Below are 21,981 nucleotides of genomic sequence, written 5' to 3' on the forward strand. Positions count from 1 at the left end.
TTGGTCGCCATCTTGAAGTATAGTACAACCCTGTATAACACCATCCAACATGTTAGACATTCAATTATATTTCTGGTTGGCATCTTTCCCTTTTCTCCATTGACACACAAGAAGACTGAAGCTTTGAATTACTGGAAGACAAATTATTTTCCAACAGATTTTTTTCTGAACATAGGTGATTAGTACAGCGTTCAACACAGATTATTTATTACATTGCATAACACCGGCACCAAAAGAAACTAATTCCATTGCAAATGCTGCCTTTTTTCTTTGAAGCTCTTCATCAGCATCCATTTTACTTGAGATCAGAGTGATGGTTCAGACTTTGAAGAAAGGTGGTAAAATGGCTCTACTTGCACGAAGTTCTGTTTAATTCATGTGACAATCTAGAACAGCGGTTCTCAGCATGTGGGTCGCGACTGCTATGGGGGTCAAACGACCCTTTCCTAGGGTTTGCCTAAGACCATTGGATAGCACAGATATTTACATTAAGATTCATAACAGTAGAAAAATTACAGTTATGAAGTAGCAATGAAAGTAATTTTATGTGTGGGGGTGTCCCACACTGTAAGGAACTGTATTAAAGGATTGCAGCATTAGGAAGGTTGAGAACCAATAACTAGGACCTATACTTTCACTGATTATAGACATACAGAAATAGACTGATATGAACACAAAGCCTAAGGCGTGGGGTCTGTAATTGGCAAGGTCAAACTTAGGACACGTGCCATATGTGTGACTGTTGGTGTGTGGGAGTGTCCAGGGGACTCAAGATTTCCTGGAAGGCTGTGAGATGAGGGTAAATGACATTGATGGCAGCAGTAAAAAATGCTTACTGTTGTGACCCTACCTATCAGGACTTGCCCAGGGTCCTTATCAGCTTTACTGATGCAAGTCCACACAGGGTCCCTGAAGCCCTCTTCCTGACCCCTGATATTTAACTTTCCTTTCACCCCAACATACTAGAGAAGACAGAGGACGCTTGCTTCTATTTGCCCTGTCAGTAGGGGCCTTTAATCTGTTTTAGCACGAAAAATTCATTAAGAATGTACTATTATTTCATCAGTGAAATCCTCAAATTTTAAATTAAATCCATAGGTCTGGTTTAGCAACCGCCGTGCAAGATGGAGGAAGCAAGCTGGGGCCAATCAACTGATGGCTTTCAACCATCTCATTCCGGGGGGATTCCCTCCCACCGCCATGCCGACCCTGCCAACATACCAGCTGTCGGAGACCTCTTACCAGCCCACGTCTATTCCACAAGGTATCAGAAGAAAAACAGGGTGATAAGGATGGAACTCCCAATAGCTTCCCGGTGGCTGTTTCCCACAGTGATTCCTGCCTGTGATTCTGACATTGACGCTGTTAGTGTGCCTATCATCTGACATCAGCTGTCCCTATACATACCTGCCTTGTCTCAGAAGTAGTTTGAGCTATATTTGATGCTCTTCAGATAAAACGTGCTATGCTGTAACACCATTTCAATGTTTAAAAACAACGCACCTTTCCCAAACATACATGGGATTCTCCACCCCCCTTTTATAAATAGCACTGTATTTATATTGCTAATTGCAATCAACTGAGGATCTAGGATTATAACTAGTTGCAATAATAATTCAGAGAATGTGAATGTTGGTAAAATTATAATTTGTTAGGGATATGGGATCATGTTAAATTGTTAAGACTATTGTTTCGGGGTTGGTAAGGTGTGTTCCCAACACTTGGAACTCTGATGGTCTATTCATGCATTACGTTTGATGAGACCTTTGGTACCTGTAGTGATTACACTGTGTTCACTACCCAAATTGGCTTGTTATTGTTGCCAGTGTGGTATCTGTGAGTATCTGGCTATCTAGATGAATGTGACCTGGGAGTTTCTACACAGTCATGAGCTTGGAGACATGCCATGATAGACATTAACTGTATTTGTTGTGTGATTTCACAACTGAGCTGTAAGAAATGCACTTGGAGTTCTCACAGCATCTGATCAAATGGGTAACTCCCACTGGGAACTTCTGCGTTGAACTTGCTCCGCTTGTCTACCAGAGAGCATCATGGTTGATCCTCTTCTTCGTTTTAGCCGTGTCAGATCCCAGCAGCACCGTTCATAGACCTCAGCCGCTTCCTCCGAGCACCGTCCACCAAAGCACAATTCCGTCGAACCCAGACAGCAGCTCCGCCTACTGCCTCCCCAGCACCAGGCACGGATTTTCAAGCTATACAGACAGCTTTGTGCCTCCGTCGGGGCCCTCCAACCCCATGAACCCCGCCATTGGCAATGGCCTTTCACCTCAGGTCAGTCCTGTGTTTCTAGACAGATGATTTGCCGTTACCAGAACCAAATAGTCAATTCCCCTAGGCAGGACTATAATGAATTGCCAAATGTAAACCATAATGTATTCTTTATACAAGCCACATGATTTCAGTTTTCGAGTTTCCTTTCTTTCTTTCCTTTCTACTGGAGGCTTCAAAAGTTGTAGCTTAGACTTAAAATTCAAGTGACTTCTAATGCAATCATGGGGACGCCGTGTTTATACTTAGTTGTCAAGGCGTTTGTCATATGTCTTCCCTGTCCTTAGCTCTGAGCTTTGGTTGAAAGCCTTACAGACTTGCCAGGGGTTCTTTTCTTTTGGTTTTTGTTTGTTTGTCTGTTTCAAATGATATTTGGTCAGCTGACAGAATTTTGAGGAAAAACCCTCATCAGAAAACACCAAAGCTCTGACATGATGATTGGAGGGGAAGCAGAAAAGTTGTAAGTAGAGGGAAGGGGAAGTAAAGAGGAGGAGGGGGAGGGGAAAAAGGGATAGAGGGGGGTGGGAAAGTAGAAGAGGGAGGAGGAAAGGAAGCGAGAAAGGGAGAAGGAAGGAGGAAGTAAGGGAGGGAGGGAGAGGGAGAGAGAGAGAGAGAGAGAGAGAGAGAGAGAGAGAGAGAGAGAGAGAGAGACCCAGCTGAGGACTGCAGAACCTGGAATGAATGAGTTATAAGAACACAAATTAGGGAAATTGCTAGTCTTTGGGTCTGTATAAATATTTGGACGTTGTAATTGTTTTTGTAATTTGCATTGGACTATGAGTTTTTCTTGAAGGATTGTATTAATAAATTGCCCTGATAATTGCATGTCAGAAGGATGGTTAAATTTTCTACACGTGGCATCTGTCTGGACTTGACATTATTAGCAGTTGTTTAAATACAGATAGCTTGATTTTATTAGAGAGAGAGAGAGAGAGAGAGAGAGAGAGAGCAGTTGGCCCAGGTGGCGAGGAGAGCCACCCACTAAATTTGGAGAAATGTCACAAAAGGATTGCAATCTATAATTGCAATCGAGGATCTCTTTGGGGCTGAGAGCGAGAGGAGGGTTTTTAACAGCTTTATCTTTTCTCTTCCTCCCTTTTCCTCTTGGTGGTTAGAAAAACAGAGAGAAGCTCAGAATGACACAAATGAAAAGTGAAAAGACAATTATACTCAATTACACACTAATCACGGGCTATCACCGCTGCCTAAGCACCGAGAGGGTATTCTAATAGGCAGAAAATGAGATTTTAATGGCACAAAGGGTGGCCAAAATAACGACTCATATATCTTCGCCTTCCCCGGCTTCTTCAACTTGTGGTGTGCGTCTTCGGAGTGGAGCTCTCGCGCTCTGTGTAACGGTGATAACTCCGAGCAGCTGAGAAGTTCAAAGCCACGGGAGTTGAAAAGACTGGATGGCAAAGGCAATGAAATAAACATTTCTGCCTCAAGGCAAAAGTTCATAAATCCTTTTTTGTAAGAGTAAAATGTAATTAAGTTTTATAGATTCCTATAGCACATCCTGGGCTTAAAAAAAAAAAAGAAAGAAAGAAAGAAAGAAAGAAAATAAAAGTAAGAGGCTGCTTTTTCAACCTCAGCAGGAAAATAACAACATGAAAACAATGGAAGCCTCCTACAGGACTTTCAGCTCCTTTGATTTCTAAGTACTGGCATTTGGGGTTGCCACTTCACAGGACAATGACAGGCTTCTGCCAAAACAGGCAGCTTTGCAACACTCAGATTTCTGGTGCAGAAACTTCTTCCAGAGATTAAAAGTAGCATTGAAAGGGTCTGTAAGTTTTAGCATCACCACTCGGAGGCCAGAAAACAGCAAGCTAGTTTTTGCTCATTTTATTTATTTTCATGTGTCCTGGTGTTTTGTCTGCAGGTCTGCCTATGCAAGGGTGTCAGATCCCCTGGAACTGGAGTTCCAGGCAGGTGTGAGCTGCCATGTGGGTGCTGGGAATTGAACCTGGGTCCTGTGGAAGAGCAGCCCACTCTTAACTGCTGAGCCATCTTTCCTGCCCTTTTTTTATGGTTGGATGTGGTTGAAAGTTTCCACGAGAGTAATGTGTGACCGGAGCTGCTTCTGTGAGAGGCAGGATTCCATCAGGGGCTCTTGTAAACTTCAGTCATAATGAAAATAACACGAACTTGAACTCTGTATGCAAACTGGTTAGTCTCTTGCGCGCAGTGGTCTGGGAATAATGTGATAGCACTATTACTTAAGTGGATGTGTTAGCAATTGGTCTCTGGCCATTAAAGCTCACCTTTAAGAATATTGCCGATTTTCAGCTGTCAGTGACTCCAGAGCTGCTGCCAGGGTAGGGTCACTTCATATCGAGCAGTGGAAAAATCTCAAAGGCAACTCCACTCCTGTATTTCTTTATTTCATCTTCTATACTACATCAGCTCCATACTCACATTTATGATTAGCTAGTGTGCTTTATGTTTCTGCCGTAGACCACCAGTAGGGTTCCATGCTGACTTAGTTCTTACAACATTCCCAAAGAGAAAGAAAGACCAATGTCCCTCAGTTCAAGTTGAGGACGAGACAGGGAGTGAGTGGATCTGCACCATCCAGACATATTTATAAAATAACGGAGAAAAAGACTAGAACTCAGATTTCGACAGCCCTTTGGACTCATTGATTCTTAACAATGCTTCTGTTGAGGTAAAAGATGCGTACGGTGGTGTTGGTTGTCTGGCTTTATTAGACATTAGTCTAAAGAAAGTTAGGACAAACCCAAGTCTAACAACTTGTTTAGTTGCACCTGCGATGAAAATAAGAAGATAGTGACCGATGGTCCTGTGGTTTCTGCGTTACAGAGACCCCATTACTGACACATTGGTTGGATCATGTGATCCTAAGAACAGAACTGGTGTGACTGTCACTCCTCTTATTCACCATTCTTCCTACCTCCCCCACCTCTCTCTTGTCACCTTCTTAGCAGGTAATTCAATGGCAGAACCAAAGGTTGTAATCCACTGTTAGTGTAAGGGGGTTGGAACTAGATTCTGGGATTCCTGACTGCTGGTTTAGGATCTAGTTTATAGTGAATATAAAAGAAGGACTCTTCAAAACAAAGCAGAGACAGGATTTTAGTTACCTTTGAAAACATTAACAAAGACTGGTTTCCTAAGTTTTTTTTTTTTTTTTTCAGTGCTGGAGATTGAATTTAGTTTTTTAATTTTAGATTTATTCATTTTATTTTACATGTCTGTGTGTTTGGTCTGCATGGATGTTTGTGCATCGCATGCATTCCTGGTGTGTGCAGAGGCCAGAAGAGGGTGTTGAATCCCTTGGAACTGGAGTAACAGACATTTGTGAGTCACCATGTGGATGCTGGAAACCGAACCCAGGTTCTCTGCAAGAGCAGCTAGTGCTTACAATTGCTGAGCCTTTTCTCCAGCCCCTGAATTTATGTTTTTAGTTTAGGTTAATTTAGAATTTTTTTTGTTAAGTCTGATTGATTTTCATTCATCTTTTAATTCCTACCAGTAATAAAAATATCCCATGCTGACTGTATAGAAGTTCTTTCAGGAAAACCATTTGTGATATTTTTGTACCTTGAATCTGGGTTCTTTTTATATCTTAGGCCTTTCTAAAAACTGGGATAGATGGTAGTGTATAGATTTTCCATCTGTTGGAATGTTCTTTTGAATTATTGTGGCCAGTTCATTGTAGCTCTTGTGGGTGGAATCTATTCAGCATATCTAAACTATTTGTGTATTTTATTTGACATTTTCCCCAGTATCACCAGTGTTGGCATCTGGTTGCCTACTAAAACTGGCAGGAAATAGAATGTGTGAGAATCAATGTGTAATGGATTTTTTTAGTATTTTGTTTATTTTTCATTTCGTTGCTTTTTCCCCCCTCTTGACATAAGGTCTAGCTCCATAGCAGGTGAGCCTAGGACTTGTGGTGTACTCTCTGCCTCAGTCTTCCATTGCTGGAAATACAGGTGTGAGCCACTCTGGTTGATCGAGTTCTAGTTTTTTGATAAGGAGTTGGTGGACACATCATTTTCCAAATGATGCCTCCCCTCTCTCTGTCTGCCCTCCTCTTGTTATTCTTCTTGGAACATGAGTCATACGGTTCTGTTTCTCTGCCACTGCCTGCTTGTCCTGTGAGCCCGCACAAATGTTTTCACAAATGGAGGGGCTGGGCCTCCCATTTGCTAGTAAAGGCTGGATCTGTCAGGACACTTGAGGCCAGATTCTCAGAGATGGACAGGGGCAGGGCAGGTTAAAATTTCAATATTTCCTACCTTCTGAATGGTTGTCTGACATATTTAATCTTTCCATGAGATGGGGCTCAGAACGAGGATCCAGTAAACCCTGAGAAGACCACCCAGCTCACCCTTGTGAGAATTTCCCCTGGTAGCAGCAACCTTCTTTTGAAAGGTTATATTCTCTTGCTGCAAGGACCATACAGAACCCATACGCACACTGATCATTGATATCCCTTTCTGCTCCCAGAAACTGATTTCAGTACCTGGTACACGTGTGGTCAAGACAGGGGACACTGACTTGGAAGTAGGATTACAAAGAAATATTGCCACACGCTCAAGACATGAGGCTCATTACCATGTGGGCCATGTTCTTTTAATTAACTTTCCTTTGCATGAAATACTGCCCTGGGTGCTTCCCCACCCCCGAAACACACATAGCCAACACCCCCAACATGGGCAATTAGATTAACAAGCTTTCATAATTTCATGCCCCACCTCTACCTATTTCTATAAACTTTGCAGTATTTGTCGACAGCTTCCAACAAGCTCTTGAGTAAAATGCACTGTCACTGGGTTACAGGGGGTCTGGGGAAATTCTCTATTGCTCTATTATCTATGAAAATGGGTCAGTTTGGCAGGATTTAGGGTTCATCAACAGTTGTAAATGATTCTTCAAATGTTCTGGGTTTGGTCAAACCTAAAACACATTTTTTTTTCGGTCAAGCACTTTTTCTCCTTAATTTTTCGAACTGTGTATTTTAGGGAACATTTGCTCCATATGGTTTTGATTCATTTACTCTTATATCACTGAAGGTTTTTTTTTCCTATGGAGCCATTTGATATGCAAGAGGCTTTTCTTCACTCAGTTTAAAGCCCCCTCCTTCTTAAAGGGAGGAAGTCCTGTTTGCAGCTTCAGAGGCCATAAATTCTGAGACCCAATCAATCCAGCAACACTTAAGGCTACATTTGGTATAAATCTGGGTCATTATAAGCACATTTTATGTTTAGAACAGACAGGGTTTCATTCTCACTTATGAGTGAAACCAATGACAAAATAAGAAAATAGGCTTAAATTACAAAAAAAAAATTGTTTTAGAGAGCATTTAACTGTTACTAACCAATCCTGAGGTCAAAGCTACACCCAGAGGCCGCCTTTCAAATTTTGTCCAAGTCTTGGGTAAGATGAAATAGAATAACCCGTACACCTGTCCTGTTTTATGGCTAATCTACCAAGGGGGAACATTTCTCATGAAGAATTGAATAACAGCTTGAAAATGCTTGACTGTCCCCTTGGCACTCAGCACATCCGGAAGAAGAGGTCGGTCTGTGAATCTCATCAGATTTGTTGATCATCCATCTAAGTCCGGTTGAGTTGTCACACACTTGTAGTGTTGAGATCCCAGGCCTGGAGCCTAACCAGAAAAAAAATGGAAGGATTTTTGCACTAACGAGATGACGATTGATGGTGTAAGATGCTAGGATTGACTTCCGTCCTTATTCACACTTCACAAAAGAAAGCCTTTACCTCAAACACCCATCCAGTTGCTTTTAAATAAGAATGTAAAAATTGAGATTATTAGTGTGTAATGTATGTAAATTGCATATTTGGTGTCAGTTATGCTTATTAGGCAATTTCTCTGTTTCATGCATATATGTATTAGACTATCGTGCGTGGTTCCATTTCAGATTAGATTCCAATCGCCTACTGCAGTTGCTTTTGACAAACATTTGTTAGCACTGAAACGTATTAAGGTAAAGCAGCCAAGTGTTAATATGTATACATTAAAGTCAAGACTGAAAGTCAAGACTGCTTTGGATTTTGCTTCTATTTTTCTTTGGACACAGAGTTAATCATGATCCCACATTCCTTAGCAGCAAGGCAGGATGGTGGTGGCTTGTTCTCAAGATCTAAAGAAGAACTCGCCCCAGCCCAGCTTATTATATGGATGGACTATGGTCATTAAAGATAGTTACAGTGGCTGCTTTTCTGTTTCATAAGTTTTAATGAAAATCTTACAATCATGTATGGGAATTTCTTTGTGCCCCCCACCCCCACTTCGCCTTTGCACTGTTTCAGGTAAACACAGTAAGGTAGGATTTGCTGGGACAGCTAGCTCTCATTTCAAGAGAGCTGTTTTTTTTTTTTTTCTAGACATTTTTGGGGATACATTCAAAAACTATTTGAGGCTACTATTATTGAGAAGCCCTTTGTTTGGCACATTGGACACACAGATTGCTGATCCGATTCTGTACCCTCGGCTTACCTTTTATTGCTTAGAAGAACCAGACAAGCAGGTGGTCGGCCACACTAACTCAGTTCCCAAAGGAGCCACTTCCTTCCTTCACACTTTCCAGAAACTCATCCGTGGAGGAAAGAGGGGTGATTTTGATTAAAGAGATTTGTTGGGTGTCAAACAAAGCTGGGATGGAGACACATTCCGTATGAAAGTGGCTGGCTCTCCAAAGCCCTCACATCTTTCTGGTTCTTTTCTAAACTGGCCCAAGAGCTCATTCCCAGGGCCTGAGAAGCCCTGCGTGTTTACGAAGACTCAAGGCTGTTTACGATCATAAATGAGCCTGCTTCAGCTACATCAGAAGAGCTCCAGGTCATTTGTGTATTCCCAGCAGGCCATATTCTGCTGGGGGGTGAGGGGCATCAGCTCCACAGTAAATACGCTGCCGTTAAATGTTTTGCTGAATACATAAAGGCCGCCACTGACCTGGTACCTTGAATTTTGCTCTACAGGCTAAGGTCCCTACCCTTAAAAACAGGAAGAGGAGACCCTGGCTTCTGCTGACTTTCCTTGTAGCCTCTAGACTTACGTAGATTTGGATAGTTGTGAGAACAGCAGTGAGTTGATCCAAATCTCCTTTTCATAGACAGAGAGGAAATGGCAGCCAATGACAGCTTCAGAAATCAACGATCCCAGGGAGCCACAGGCAAACCTTTTCTCCTGAGTTCATTTTTGTGTATCTGCTGAGTTGATTTCAATAGCAATTCTGTCGGTTCTGTCCTTCTGTACATTAGACAAATTAGACAATGGCCTGTGGTCTTTTAGACTCGTTTGAATTCCTCTAGCCGCTGAAGAGCAGAAGAAAAATTGAGGGTGATTGCTTAGCTTATGACTAAGTTACTAGGATGAAAAGTTTGTCTTTGTAGTGAGCAGTATACAGAAGAGCCGTGCTAGGTCCTCGCACGAGGCCTATGGTCTGAATCAATCCTTTATATGCGGTTGGAATGCGATGTAAAGCTTTTAATTTATTACTGCATTTGCGAAATGGCAATATCTAGAGAAATCTGAATACTTGCATATTTATTCAATTACGGGCTGAATGTATGCTCTGTGTTGCGAGCACAGAAGACTTGATTCAGTCATTAGTTGTGTACTGTTTTTTTGTTTTTGTTTTTTTTTCCCCCTTCCCCTAAAGAATCTGTCTGGGTTCCATCAGAGGTGTATATTTTTCAGTGTATAGTACAATATTTACAAATTGCTCCAGGCATTCAGCTTGAGGTTAGTAAACCGGTTTTTCTGAGACTAGTGATTGCAATGTCCCAGTGACCAATGGAAGAGGTATCAAGCTAGGAAACTTTTTAAGATCACTATTTGGAAAAACATCTCTCTCTCTCTCTGGTCCTTCAGTACATGTAGAAAATGTGTAGTGATAGATCAGGGTAATTGGTTTTCTGATACCCCCTTTTCCTTTGAATTGGCAACACCCAGCTTTGAAATATTCAGTTATTTATTGACAACTGTAATTATCTACCATGCCCTAGAATATTCTGTTACTTTTTATATCCAATTGGACCTGTGAACCCATGATCCATCCTCTCTGTACCCTTCTGTCCTCCTGGCCTTTCTCCCATACCTTTCTGGAAATGCTATTCTGTTTTTTTGTTTGTTTGTTTGTTTTGTTTCTTTACTTTTCAGATGGAATTTTGAGCTTACACATATAATTGAGAATGTGGGAAGCTGGGCTTCTTTCACTTAACATAGGAGACTGTGCATATTTTGGAGATGGGCAGACGGCTCAGTGGTCTTGCTGTTCAAGCCTGTGGATCTGAGTCAAGAGTTAGGCCCTATAACATACGCCTGTAGTCTTGGGGCTTGCAGGCCATACAGACTACCTAGTTGAATCTGTGAGCTTCAGCTTCCAGGAGTGACCATGTCTCAAAAATAAGGTGAAGAGTGATGGAGGAAGACATCAACCTCAACCTCTCTCAACCTCTGATCCCTACATGTATGACAGTACACATGTACCCACATACCTATGTGCGTTCATATGCACATTCATATACAGTGTGCTATGTGGAATCGCATGTCAGTATTTCTAGGCTGAAGGGATTTTTTTTTTTTTTTTTTTGGTCATGAGACACAATATGGCCAGTCCTTAGTGCTCATGTGTCATTGAAACATCGTGCACTTAGAAAGTTCTAGTTAGCCTAGTATAATCTGCTCTGAGATTCATGCTTGGCTGGCCCCTGTGGAACTGATCCCCAGTCTGTGTGCCTCTGTGGACCACCCTCCCAACCCTCAGAGTCAACTCTCCCCTAACTCTCCGGCAGGACTTCTTATTTTCACCTCTGTGAATGGTACATGGCTATATTTATAACTTGTTGAAGAGCAAACTATCAAGGGTTAATGGAACATTTCCTAGGAAGTAATGGGTGATTGATAACACAGGTGGAGACCAACTCATGGTCCCTTTATCTTTAAAATGGTTGGCTTTTGCACAGGTGAATAAATGATTTTAGTTAATGTCAGATGTGTCCTCTGTCCTCTGCCTCCACATGGTCTCGGTCCTCTAAGAACTTGGGGGTGTGTGGGAGGATGGCTAATTTTAAAGAGAAGGCTAAAAACTGTCTGCTAACGTTTAGTTAGGGCAGATAAAGAGACAAAGGAAGAAAGAGGTCCTTGCTAGTCACTTGGCTGTGGTCTGGGTGTAATTCCCTGATCTTAACAGAGCCCCACAATTAAAGAAACTAAATTTCAAACCATCTTCCATCTGATCTGAACTCTGGGTATAGGGAGAAGGGAATGACCATATCCCACTTCCTTTCTTCAGGAAGCCGGAGTTGAACTCATTGCAAGGAGGCCGTGTGGGTTTCCAGTTTATTGGAAGCTATTTGTGAGTCTCAGATTGAGCTACGTATGCACTTAGAGCTCGGTAAAGTGAAGTTTGCTTGGGTAGATGCTTATCAGGGTGGATCTGCTCTGCATTTCCTTAAATGCACGTTTAGTTATAGAAAATTAGAGAGAAATTTCAAAATACCATCTCCTTAAAGCGCTGAAGGATGCCCAAGCATAGAGACTTTCCTTTCTATAGTTAGACTCCTAAGTCCCAAAGGGTCAATTAGCGTTTAGCAAACATATCCTGAAGCAGTCACGGACCAAAGCTGGTGTATGTTTCATTTTCCACAGTCATGTTCTCAGACAGGTTGCTGAAGTGGTCACGGGATTGAGGGCACACTCTTTAGAGGGCTACTGTGATTGTGAGAAAGTTCCTGAAATAAGAAGAGCCAACAGCAGGTAATGCCATTCCGTGGGGAAAGAGTTTGCGCTTCAGTGTTAGGTGATGAATGAGGTTGCCTGACCCACATCTGTTTTGCATTAGAATGGAACATTGCCCTGACATCCTCAGGAACATTTGTCAAGATTCCCTGGACAGAGCTTCTGTAAATTACATGCTGTGAATGTGTCAGGGTCAGATAAGAGGATATCATTAACTTCCCAAGTTTACTCAGGACTCTCAGTTCCCCGTAATACGCTATGGGCCAACAATTTTTTTCTTGAGGTATTTTGTTATATTTTTCATTCATAGACAAAAAAGAATATGTGTGTCTTATCCCCCAATATCGAAGTGTTCCTTTCTCATAAATCATATTAATTATAGACATGGTCCCAAAGCATATTAAATGCAGGCATGCGTAAATGAATTAAAACATATGAGAATTTTATTATATCCATGGTGAGTCCAACATAGCCTGGGATCTGTTGTGTTTAACAAGCAGACTTTTTCATCTGGGTAGACAGAACTTCTTAATGGATTGATTTGCTCATTTTTTTTGATGATAGGTAGATATGACAGAACAATTCATCATTGATTAGAAGTAAACTAGAATCACACACATGGACATATGTGTGTACACACCTCTGGCATTTCTAGACTATTTGGCTTGATTTATATTTCATTCATTAGTCCTTAGAAAAATTTGCTTGACTGAGGATGTAGCTCAGTGGTTGAGTGCTTGCCTAACATATATGAGGCTCTAGGTTTGATTCCTCGCTCTTCAAAATCAAAACGACAAAACAAAGATAATAATAATAATAATAATAATGGTAAAATCACTAAAAAATGCATGGCTGTCAACTTAATCACTTAGCGCTACTGAGAAACAGACACTGGAAAGACTTTAGAAACTGGATTTCATCTCTGTGCTCGGTCTTGGGACAGAAGTTAGAGTTTAGTCAGGCTACTTTTCACTGTGCACTTTGCAAATGTAACTTGGAAGTGTGCGTAGCACGAGAGACCCACGTGTCTGGCACTCCTTCTCCTTTTCACCCAACATTAAGCATTGCTACTTGGAACATGTGAGCTAAAATTAAAAAAAAAAAAATGGGACTTCCTTAGCTAGGCAGGTTGCATATTTCTCTCTCTGGTTATGTAAAAGTGTACCTGGTCCTTTGCCTAACACTCGTGATGGGTGAGAAGGTCACCACACAGACCCCAAGGGAAACTCCTGCCTGTAGGCAACTTCCCTTTTTCTTACAGCTTTTCAAACAGACAGGACCTAAATCTAATTATTTCGATGCTAATCAATTGCAGAATAATTCCCAAGGCATTTGAATCTGAAGATGTTTTCAGAGAAGCAGTGCTTCCTTTAAAATTGAGGTTTTTCAGCCTCAGAGGTACACTTGTTAAGATTCAGCCGTTAATGGACTCCCGGGATACCTGCGTTGGTATTTAATAGACAGTTGATTTTTTTTCCTTTTGGTTTGATTTTGGAAATAAATCATATCTAAAAAAATTTGTCGTCAATAGGCTTTGGGAGGGAAGGGTAGAAGGATTAACAAATCCAACAATTGAACAACACTGTGTATCACGCACAACTACGTCACCGAAGCTTTCTTAAAATTAACTAGATGTGTGTTGTTAAATGCTAAATCAAAGGAACATCTGACTACTCGAGAGCAAGAAGGAGAGTGAAGACAGGAACATGGATTCCTCCTAAGGCAAAAAGAAGTGCCTGTGCTCACCCCTAATTTGCTTAGTCATTTTGATTTCTGATAAGCTTAGAGCAAAGCCATGATGTTTGTGCCAAGGCAAATATTTTCCAGACACATCGTTTTAAATGTAAACCTTAATTTGGCCCATAGTTTTTTTTTTTTTTTTATCTTTTATATTTAATCTTACAATAGGGAAATTAATTCAAGAGAAATGTGGCATGAAGCAGTTGCTAAGAGTTGGTCTCTCCTGAACCATGTAATCTCCCAATCAAGATGTAAACAACCCACTCAGAATCCTGCAACTTGAGACTGAGCTGAAAGGGATCTTCAGAAAATGTCACTAATAAGCGATGGGAGAGTGGGAGGAGGAAGTGTGAGCGCAGAGCTGCAAGGTTTGGGGTCTGTTTGTAAAGGCCACCCTGTAACACAGGGCGGAGGGAGAGTTCAGGCAACACCGCAGGGGCATTCAGAAATGCGCTTCATGGAGTATTTTATTCAGATACTTTGATTTTTTTGTTGTTGTTGTTTTTTTTTTTTTTTTGCTTTTTGTTTTTTGTTTTTCGAGACAGGGTTTCTCTGTGGCTTTGGAACCTGTCCTGGAACTCCCTTTGTAGACCAGGCTGGCCTCGAACTCACAGAGATCCGCCTGCCTCTGCCTCCCGAGTGCTGGGATTAAAGGCGTGCGCCACCACCGCCCGGCTCAGATACCTTGATTAAGCCTTTTATGTAACTGGACTTAAAAATAAAAGAGGCGTGGGCCCGTGGGATGGCTCAGTGCATAAAGGCGCTTGCCACCGAGACTGAGTCCCACCCCCAGGACGGACATGGTGTAAGGAGATAACTGCCTCCTGCAAGTTGTCCTCTAGTCTCCGTAGCCATGTGGCGTACTCCCACCACCCCACACACCATACCTATGCATGTTCTTGCGTGCACATGTGCACACACACACGTACACACGTACACACACACACACGCATTTGTATATATAGATTTCCCAAACAGACAAAGAGACCCTCATCTTTTCCCAATAGGAGAGAACCTTTATTTAAGAAAACCCCTCTTCCTCCTTGTTAATCTCCCTCGGTTACCTGCCATTCCTAAAAATGTGGTCAGCATCTGGGAGGCAGAGTAGAGTCACTTTGAAATCCTTTTCTTTGAAATTACTTTTGAAAACAAAGCAATTGTGCTCCCCCAATTTTTTTTTAAAAAAGCTAGTATGGTAGTAGACATAGATTATTAATGGTATAAAGGAGGAGTCCAGGGATTCATTTTACAACAAATGAAGGTTTTATTTCAGGCTTCGAACAGCCGATTGCTATAGGGAAAGCATGGGAGAGACGAGGGTGAGTGCATGGCATTCCAAGACCATATGGGGGAGGGCTAGGAGGCTTATTTACTAACTTCTTGTTCATGAGATGCTTCTACAGTTTCCTTTGAACCACACGAAGCATAAAATAGCTTTTAAAGAAACATACTTAAAAGTGTAATGGGAGCCTTCCACAGAGATTTGAGGTTTTTGAATTATGTCAAGGGAAAGTAAAGCCGTTTCTAGTGATATATGCAGTTCTCTCACAGATTTCTTTTTTAATTTTTAAATGACAGGTGATTAAAATGGCATATTCGCATTTTTTCAATATGAATTATTGAGACAATCGGGTGGTGGTGGCTCATGCCTTTAATCCTAACACTCAGGAGGCAGGAGCAGGCGAATCTTTGAAGGAAACAGTAGTAACTTTTTCCAAAAGGAGGAGGAAACAAAATGGGTTTTTTTTTTCTTTTGTTTGTTGTTTATTTGTTTGAGACAGGATCTCCATATATAGCCTGGCTGTCCTGAAATTCACTATGTAGACCAGGCTGGTCCCGAGCCTCTACCTGCCTCTGTCTCCCACATGTTTGGATTAAAGGCTTGCCTACTCAGAGTCTTAAACAATGGGAACCAGACATTAGCCAAAGGTTCAGCTTATGGGCCTGTTCATGCAGCAACTTTTTGCAGCATTTGTGATAGACACTCCTAATTTGGATTGAAATAAAGTATTTTGTAAATTAGTGTGTCAATGAAAGGAGATAAATTTTCCAGGCACACTCAGTACAATTATCTATACAAGCTCAAAGGAAGGAGAGGGAAGGGGAGGAGGAAGAGGGGGACAAGGAGGAAGAGGAGGGGGAAGAAGAGGAGGGAGAGTCCTGAAGGTGTAAGGCATTTTTAGTTACATTTGAAAATTTTAAATGAAATGAACTTAGCAACAGTGTTGGGCAGGATCCCACTAGAAGCCGTGTTTTAGCGATTGTCTTCCTGTAGCTGTTAACCTATTGACTGGCTCTTCACTTTGTTAAGGTCACTTGCTTGCAATTTCCAAGAAAACTATGCTTGGCTACCTGATGATTAAACTTTCGATTCGATTTTATTAGCACACTCCCTATATAGCTTACTGTGCTGCTTTGCCTGCTCTTGCCTGCCTTCTACGAGTTCCTATCAGTAATTAAAAGGGAGGAGAGTGACCTTTCGGATGGAGAAAGGCTTCCTGAAGATGGGTCAGTTTAAAACTTTACCAAGATTTTGTTTACTTCTAAGCTTATGCAAACTCTCCCCAAAGGAAGTTCTGGGACCTTGTCTTCTAATTGGAGTATGAAGGCTCTGTGGGGTGTGTGACTGCCTTCCTACATCACTGCGATACAGGCCTCAGACCCAGGAGTCTGTTGCCCACATTGCCTGCCTATGAACCTAACTTTCTGCTTAGCACAGAGGACTGTGGTCTGGGTTGGTTTTTATTTCGGCAAGACCTTGAGAGACCGTTGTGCAGCTACGCTGGGCCTCATTTCTAATCATTCTTAGGACTGAATTGTGGGGGGAGGATTCTTCACCCACTAGTAGATTTCTTCTGCAGTTGCTTTTTGAGAAAAGTCGCTTTCTCTCTTATGTGGATGTTTTCTAGTTTTGAACTAATTGCCCACTGCCATTTCATGATGAAAGGGTTGGGAGGGTAAAGTGCGTATGAGTTTGGGAAAAACTTCCTGGGTATGATCTGATTGTTTCTGTTCTGTGATTATCACTGCTTCTTAAGGTGTCGTTCTCTGGAGTCATTTATAGTCCTAACACCCCCCCCCCCGACCGTGTGTCTTTAAAAACAAACAAAAACAAAAACACGACACTTAATCTGTAAACTGTGGCTCTGTGAAGGAAGAAATGACCAGATATTAGACGTAAGTGCTAGGAGAATCTTCGGATCTGCTTGGGCTTTTTGAGACAAAGTCTCACGTTACAGAATAAGTCAGTCTCCAACTCAGGACAATCCTCCTGCCTCCACTTCTGAGAGCTTGGACCGTGGTGCTTAGCCACCGTGCCTGCCTGAAGAATCCTTGACCTTTTGTTTGATGCCCCTGCTTCCAGGTAGTGCTGGGCAGGAACGCAGCAAGCGTCATAGCTCTCGTTTGACTTTTCTCACAAATCAACGTGGAAAAGTGAGACTGCAGCGTGGATGTGATGAGGGAAGCACAAGGGAGTGCTGCGGCGGGGGAGTGACTTCTAGTTGCTCACCCATGGACCAAAGAAGCTGTTTGGAGAGGCAACATGGTAAAAAAAAAAAAGAGAGACATTGAGGTCTCAGGATACATACACAATAACTTGACTCCAGCGTGGGTGTGTGTGTGTGAGGGATGTTCAAACTCAGGGATTCTTCATGTCAGGCAAGCACTTTGCCATAGAGGTGCATTTTCAGCCCCAATTTCTAATTCACATACACACACACAGATATTATATATACGTACACGTACAATATACACATGAACACACACATGTGCACACACATGTACACATATACATATATAGATGCACACCTATATGCACACACATATACACATGAACATAAATATATAGCTATATGCACACAGATATGTATATATAAAACACATGAACACATATGCACATATGTGCACACACATATACATGTACACATACACAAACACACCTATTAATACATATATAGCACACAAATGTGCATGCACACACACAAACATATGTGCAGTGACTTTTTAATTGCCTGGCTGGGATTAAAACTGCGTGACAGAGTACTTGCTTATCATGTATAAGTCCCTGAGTCCAATCCCCAGAAACACACATGCGCACATACATACAGAAATGCACACACACACACACACACAATCTCTTGGGTGTCCAGATGTACAATATTAGGAGTTTTTCTGTATAGACTGATCTAATGTCTCTGTCTCTCTGTCGTTCGCGTCTTTACTTTTCTTTGAAATTCCAGTCTGATGTTATCACAGTGGACGGACATGGTGTAATCTCTTTTTCTCTGTCTTCCTCCACTCCTTCCTTCTTGTCCTTCTCCCTCCCCTTCCTTTTTCTAAAACTGCATTCAGATGTTATCATTGGGTGAGGTCATGTGGCTGCCACTTTGAATCGAGGTCAAAGTCCTCAGAACCGTTCCTCAACAGATTTCTGAAGGCATAAAAGTTGGCCTCTCAAGATCTTTCGATGGGTCTGGGCCGCCATCTGTTTCTGCCCACACTTTAACTTCTTCCAATCTGCCTGTTATTGCAGGTAATGGGACTTCTGACCAACCACGGCGGGGTACCGCACCAGCCTCAGACGGACTATGCTCTCTCCCCTCTCACTGGGGGCCTGGAACCTACGACCACGGTGTCAGCCAGCTGCAGTCAGAGACTGGAACATATGAAGAATGTGGACAGTCTGCCCACATCTCAGCCCTACTGCCCCCCAACCTATAGCACCACAGGCTACAGTATGGACCCTGTCACAGGCTACCAGTATGGGCAGTATGGACAAAGTAAGCCTTGGACGTTCTAGGGGGTAATTCCTCCTGGAAGGGAGACAGATCACCTCTTGTCTGAGAAAGGGGAACTGGACACATGATTAAGTCTTTCATCCCAGTATCAGTTTGGTGGCAAAGCCGGCTGATTGCTCCAGCATAGCTCCCTTGTGTAATTATTTTCTTAACTGATGTCAATAACATCTTGCAGTTATTAATTGCTGGGACATAAAGCCGGATTGTCAGTAGGCAAAACACAGAGGTTGACCAAAATGAAATAAGCTCTGGCATTAGAAACACATGTTCTTAATGAGGTCAGCGCCAGGATCATGTGGGGATAAGCCCAGGACACAGAGTTGTGTCAAACTTGTCTCAGGAATAAAAATATTAGTCTCCAGCCTTTGATACCGTGGTATTAAATATGACATTGTCAGCCTGTAGCTGATCTTGCCCCTAACTGTGAATTGTCCCAGCGTGACCTAAAAAGCTGCGTGTGTTTCCTTACAGGTGCCTTTCATTATCTCAAGCCAGATATTGCGTAAGTGAGCTGTCCACTTGGAGCAAAGCAGGCCCTGTTTCCGGCCTCCACAGACTAGACCTGAAGAATCTTCTCAGAAAAAAAAAAAAAAAAAAAACCCACAAAAAAAAACAAACAAAAATAAATAAAATAAAAAAAAAATCAGCCTTTGGGGGAGGTGGAGACAAAAGAGAGTGATTGATTTTCTTTCTCCAGTAGTCGGTTTCAGATTCTTTGAACACAGTGGAAACATGGCAGTAGAGATGAGGAAGAACCACAGCTAGGAAATGTGTTTTAAGCCAGTGACTGGCTACATGGCTAAATGTCCCCAACCTTTTGTGGTTGATCAAGAAGCTAAAACATTCCGTGTGTGTGTGTGTGTGTGTGTGTGTGTGTGTGTGTGTGTGACAGAGAGAGTTATGTGAACTGGTCTGAGTAAGCAGAATGTTCTTATATATCATAGCTGAATTCTTGAAATGGAACAGGTTTGATGACCAAGGCTGACCAGGTTTATGACACTCATACTGCTTATGTAAGGAATCGGGAATGGGGAAATCCTTGACTTCGACACACTGGAAACTGATAGGAAAATCAACACCGCTGTTTCATAAGAAGCTAGACTAGAGGTGAAGGATCTCCCCGATAAATTGTTGCCATTCCCTCATTTGTAATCTAGTTGTCAATCAGTGTCCCAGATATGTCTCATAAAAGGATGTAGGATAATGAGAATAAGTGTGTTCTGCTTTGGGGATAGATTGATGGTGTTTCATTCCCAAGACACAGTCATCGGGATCCAGTCTGGGTGGGGGGAAGGGCAAGATGGAGAGGAAGTGACATCTATCACGTATCTGCTTCTCAGCGTGCAATACTGTGTACCTCACAGACACTTTGGCTGTGGCCAAGGTGATAGAAATGAAATCAGAACTCTATTTTTGCAGGTGTTTTTATTTTTGCAGCCTGTAACTCATTGTGGTAGAATGCAGTGATGTTTGCTCTTTGCCAAACTGCCAATGCCCCGACCCGCTTGCTCCTTTTGCTCAAAGAACATGTCTGAGAATTAAGCTTCAAATGGTGATGCCGTTTACATTCGCCTCTTTTCTACGAAAGGCAGGGCAAGAACAGAAATGTCCATGTGGCTCTCATGTACTTTTAAATTATACAATGATACCCAATCTTAAAGGATGATCGGGAACAGAGGTTTACACACATTTATGTGGTGACATTTAGGATGTCAATAAATCTGTGTTTGGAAACGATAAGAGGAAGAAGGTGGGAGGTGCTGTTATTTATTTCTTTCTGTTCTTGGAACTACGAATGAGGTAGGCACAAATACATTCCCTTTAGACTTAAACAATGAGGTAGTATGTTAGTGGGACTAGAAATAGAACTGAATTATTTTATACGTTGGGCAAGGGTGATGGAACAGGAGACATAGTATCTTTGTGTTGCAGCCTCAACCAACAATGATGTGTTGTACAAATGTCTTTCATGTAAAAAGTGCAGTAAATATTTACTATTTATAATGAATAAACAGTTAATGAAAATAAGCCCAACATTGTTTTTTTTGCGGGGGAGGGGAACTGATGACTATAGAACGAATAACAAGGTGACCAAGGGACATACCACAGAGTAATCCTCCTGCTGGTCCCTTGCAATGGGACTGTGACATGGACAAAAGAGTTCCATATAAACACAAGATGCCGGCTTCAACATATTCTGTAGGACCTATTTTACAACGTCAGGGATGTGGAATCTTGAGCCTTCCCCTCTCCTGTTTACTCTCTTTGGCTCTATCAGAGATGTCAAATCCCTTTGGTATCATTTGGAAGTATGTCCCCCATTGCACCAGGTTCAGTCCCCAAAATTCCTCTGCATTGAACATTTGATTTAAAAGACTTTTAGCAGCTCCTTTCAGCCTTAGAATGAAATGGTACTGCCTATTTCATTGTTTCCCTTCCCTTCTCCTTCCTTAGCATTTCCCCTCCTTCCTCCCTTCCTCATTTCTTCTCACACTTAGTTCATGACACTTTAGATATGCCAGGCATAATACTAGACGCTGCTATTGTGACGAGACAAAGTGTTGAGACAGGTGTGAATTGTAGTTGGAGGCTGCTCGTTTGTTCCCAGCTGCTCAGACCCGAAATAATCACACAGAAACCGTATTATTTGCAATACTGTTTGGCCAATAGCTTAAGAGTATTTCTAGCTATCTCTTATATCCTAAACTAACCCATCTCCATTAATCTGTGCATCACCACGAGGTTGTGGCCCACAAGCAAGGTTTTTGTGGGCTGCAGCAGAGGTGTCTGTCTCCTCTGGCCACTACATGGCTTCTCCCAGACTCTGCCCACTGTTTCTCTACATCTCTGTTTGGGTTTCCCACCTGGCTCTACTCTGTTAAGCCATTGGCCCAAAACAGTTTTATTCACTAACCAACAAAGGAACACTTATACAGAAGGACTTCCCATATCATCTCTCCTTTTCTGTCTAAATAAAAAAGGTTTTAAATTTAACGTAGTAAAATTACATATAAGAAAGCAGGTATCAAGCAAGAATTATAGTTGAAATATTTATATCTACTTTATCTTAGCATAACTAAGGAAAACTATAACTATCTATTCTTCAGCTACATCAAAGCCTCCAGAAGGATATATTACTTAAGTAAACAGGAAGTGCATTGTAAGCAACTTCCAAAAATCTAGAATTAATAGAGATATCTTGCCACCTGGACAGTCACCCAAAGTTCCTTTGTATTATTGGAGCATCCAATCTTCAGCCCACAGACACATAGTATCCAGTAGACTTTTCCATGAAGCAGGAAATTTGAAGATCTCTTCTACCCCATAATGGCAAAATCCATTAGCTGCTTTCTTCTGTGTCCTGCAGAGTGTTTAGCAGAAACCTTCACGAAGCAGGAACCCTGAAGG

At 41.9% G+C, this 21,981-nt stretch overlaps 1 protein-coding gene across 2 annotated transcripts in view; it reads left to right on the forward strand.

The window, feature by feature from the left end:
* Positions 1-19,079, forward strand: part of Pax3 (paired box 3) — a 93,384-nt gene extending 74,305 nt beyond the window's left edge. For both annotated transcript variants that reach the window (XM_057762401.1, XM_057762402.1), the window contains exons 6-9: positions 1,099-1,264; positions 2,081-2,295; positions 18,309-18,555; positions 19,045-19,079. In XM_057762401.1, coding sequence (XP_057618384.1) covers positions 1,099-1,264; positions 2,081-2,295; positions 18,309-18,555; positions 19,045-19,079 — 663 coding nt within the window. The remainder of the gene's footprint in view (positions 1-1,098; positions 1,265-2,080; positions 2,296-18,308; positions 18,556-19,044) is intronic.
* The last annotated feature ends 2,902 nt before the right edge of the window (positions 19,080-21,981 follow it).

This window comes from Chionomys nivalis, chromosome 2 (genome assembly GCF_950005125.1).
Source record: "Chionomys nivalis chromosome 2, mChiNiv1.1, whole genome shotgun sequence".
In the NCBI taxonomy this organism is placed as follows: domain Eukaryota; kingdom Metazoa; phylum Chordata; class Mammalia; order Rodentia; family Cricetidae; genus Chionomys; species Chionomys nivalis.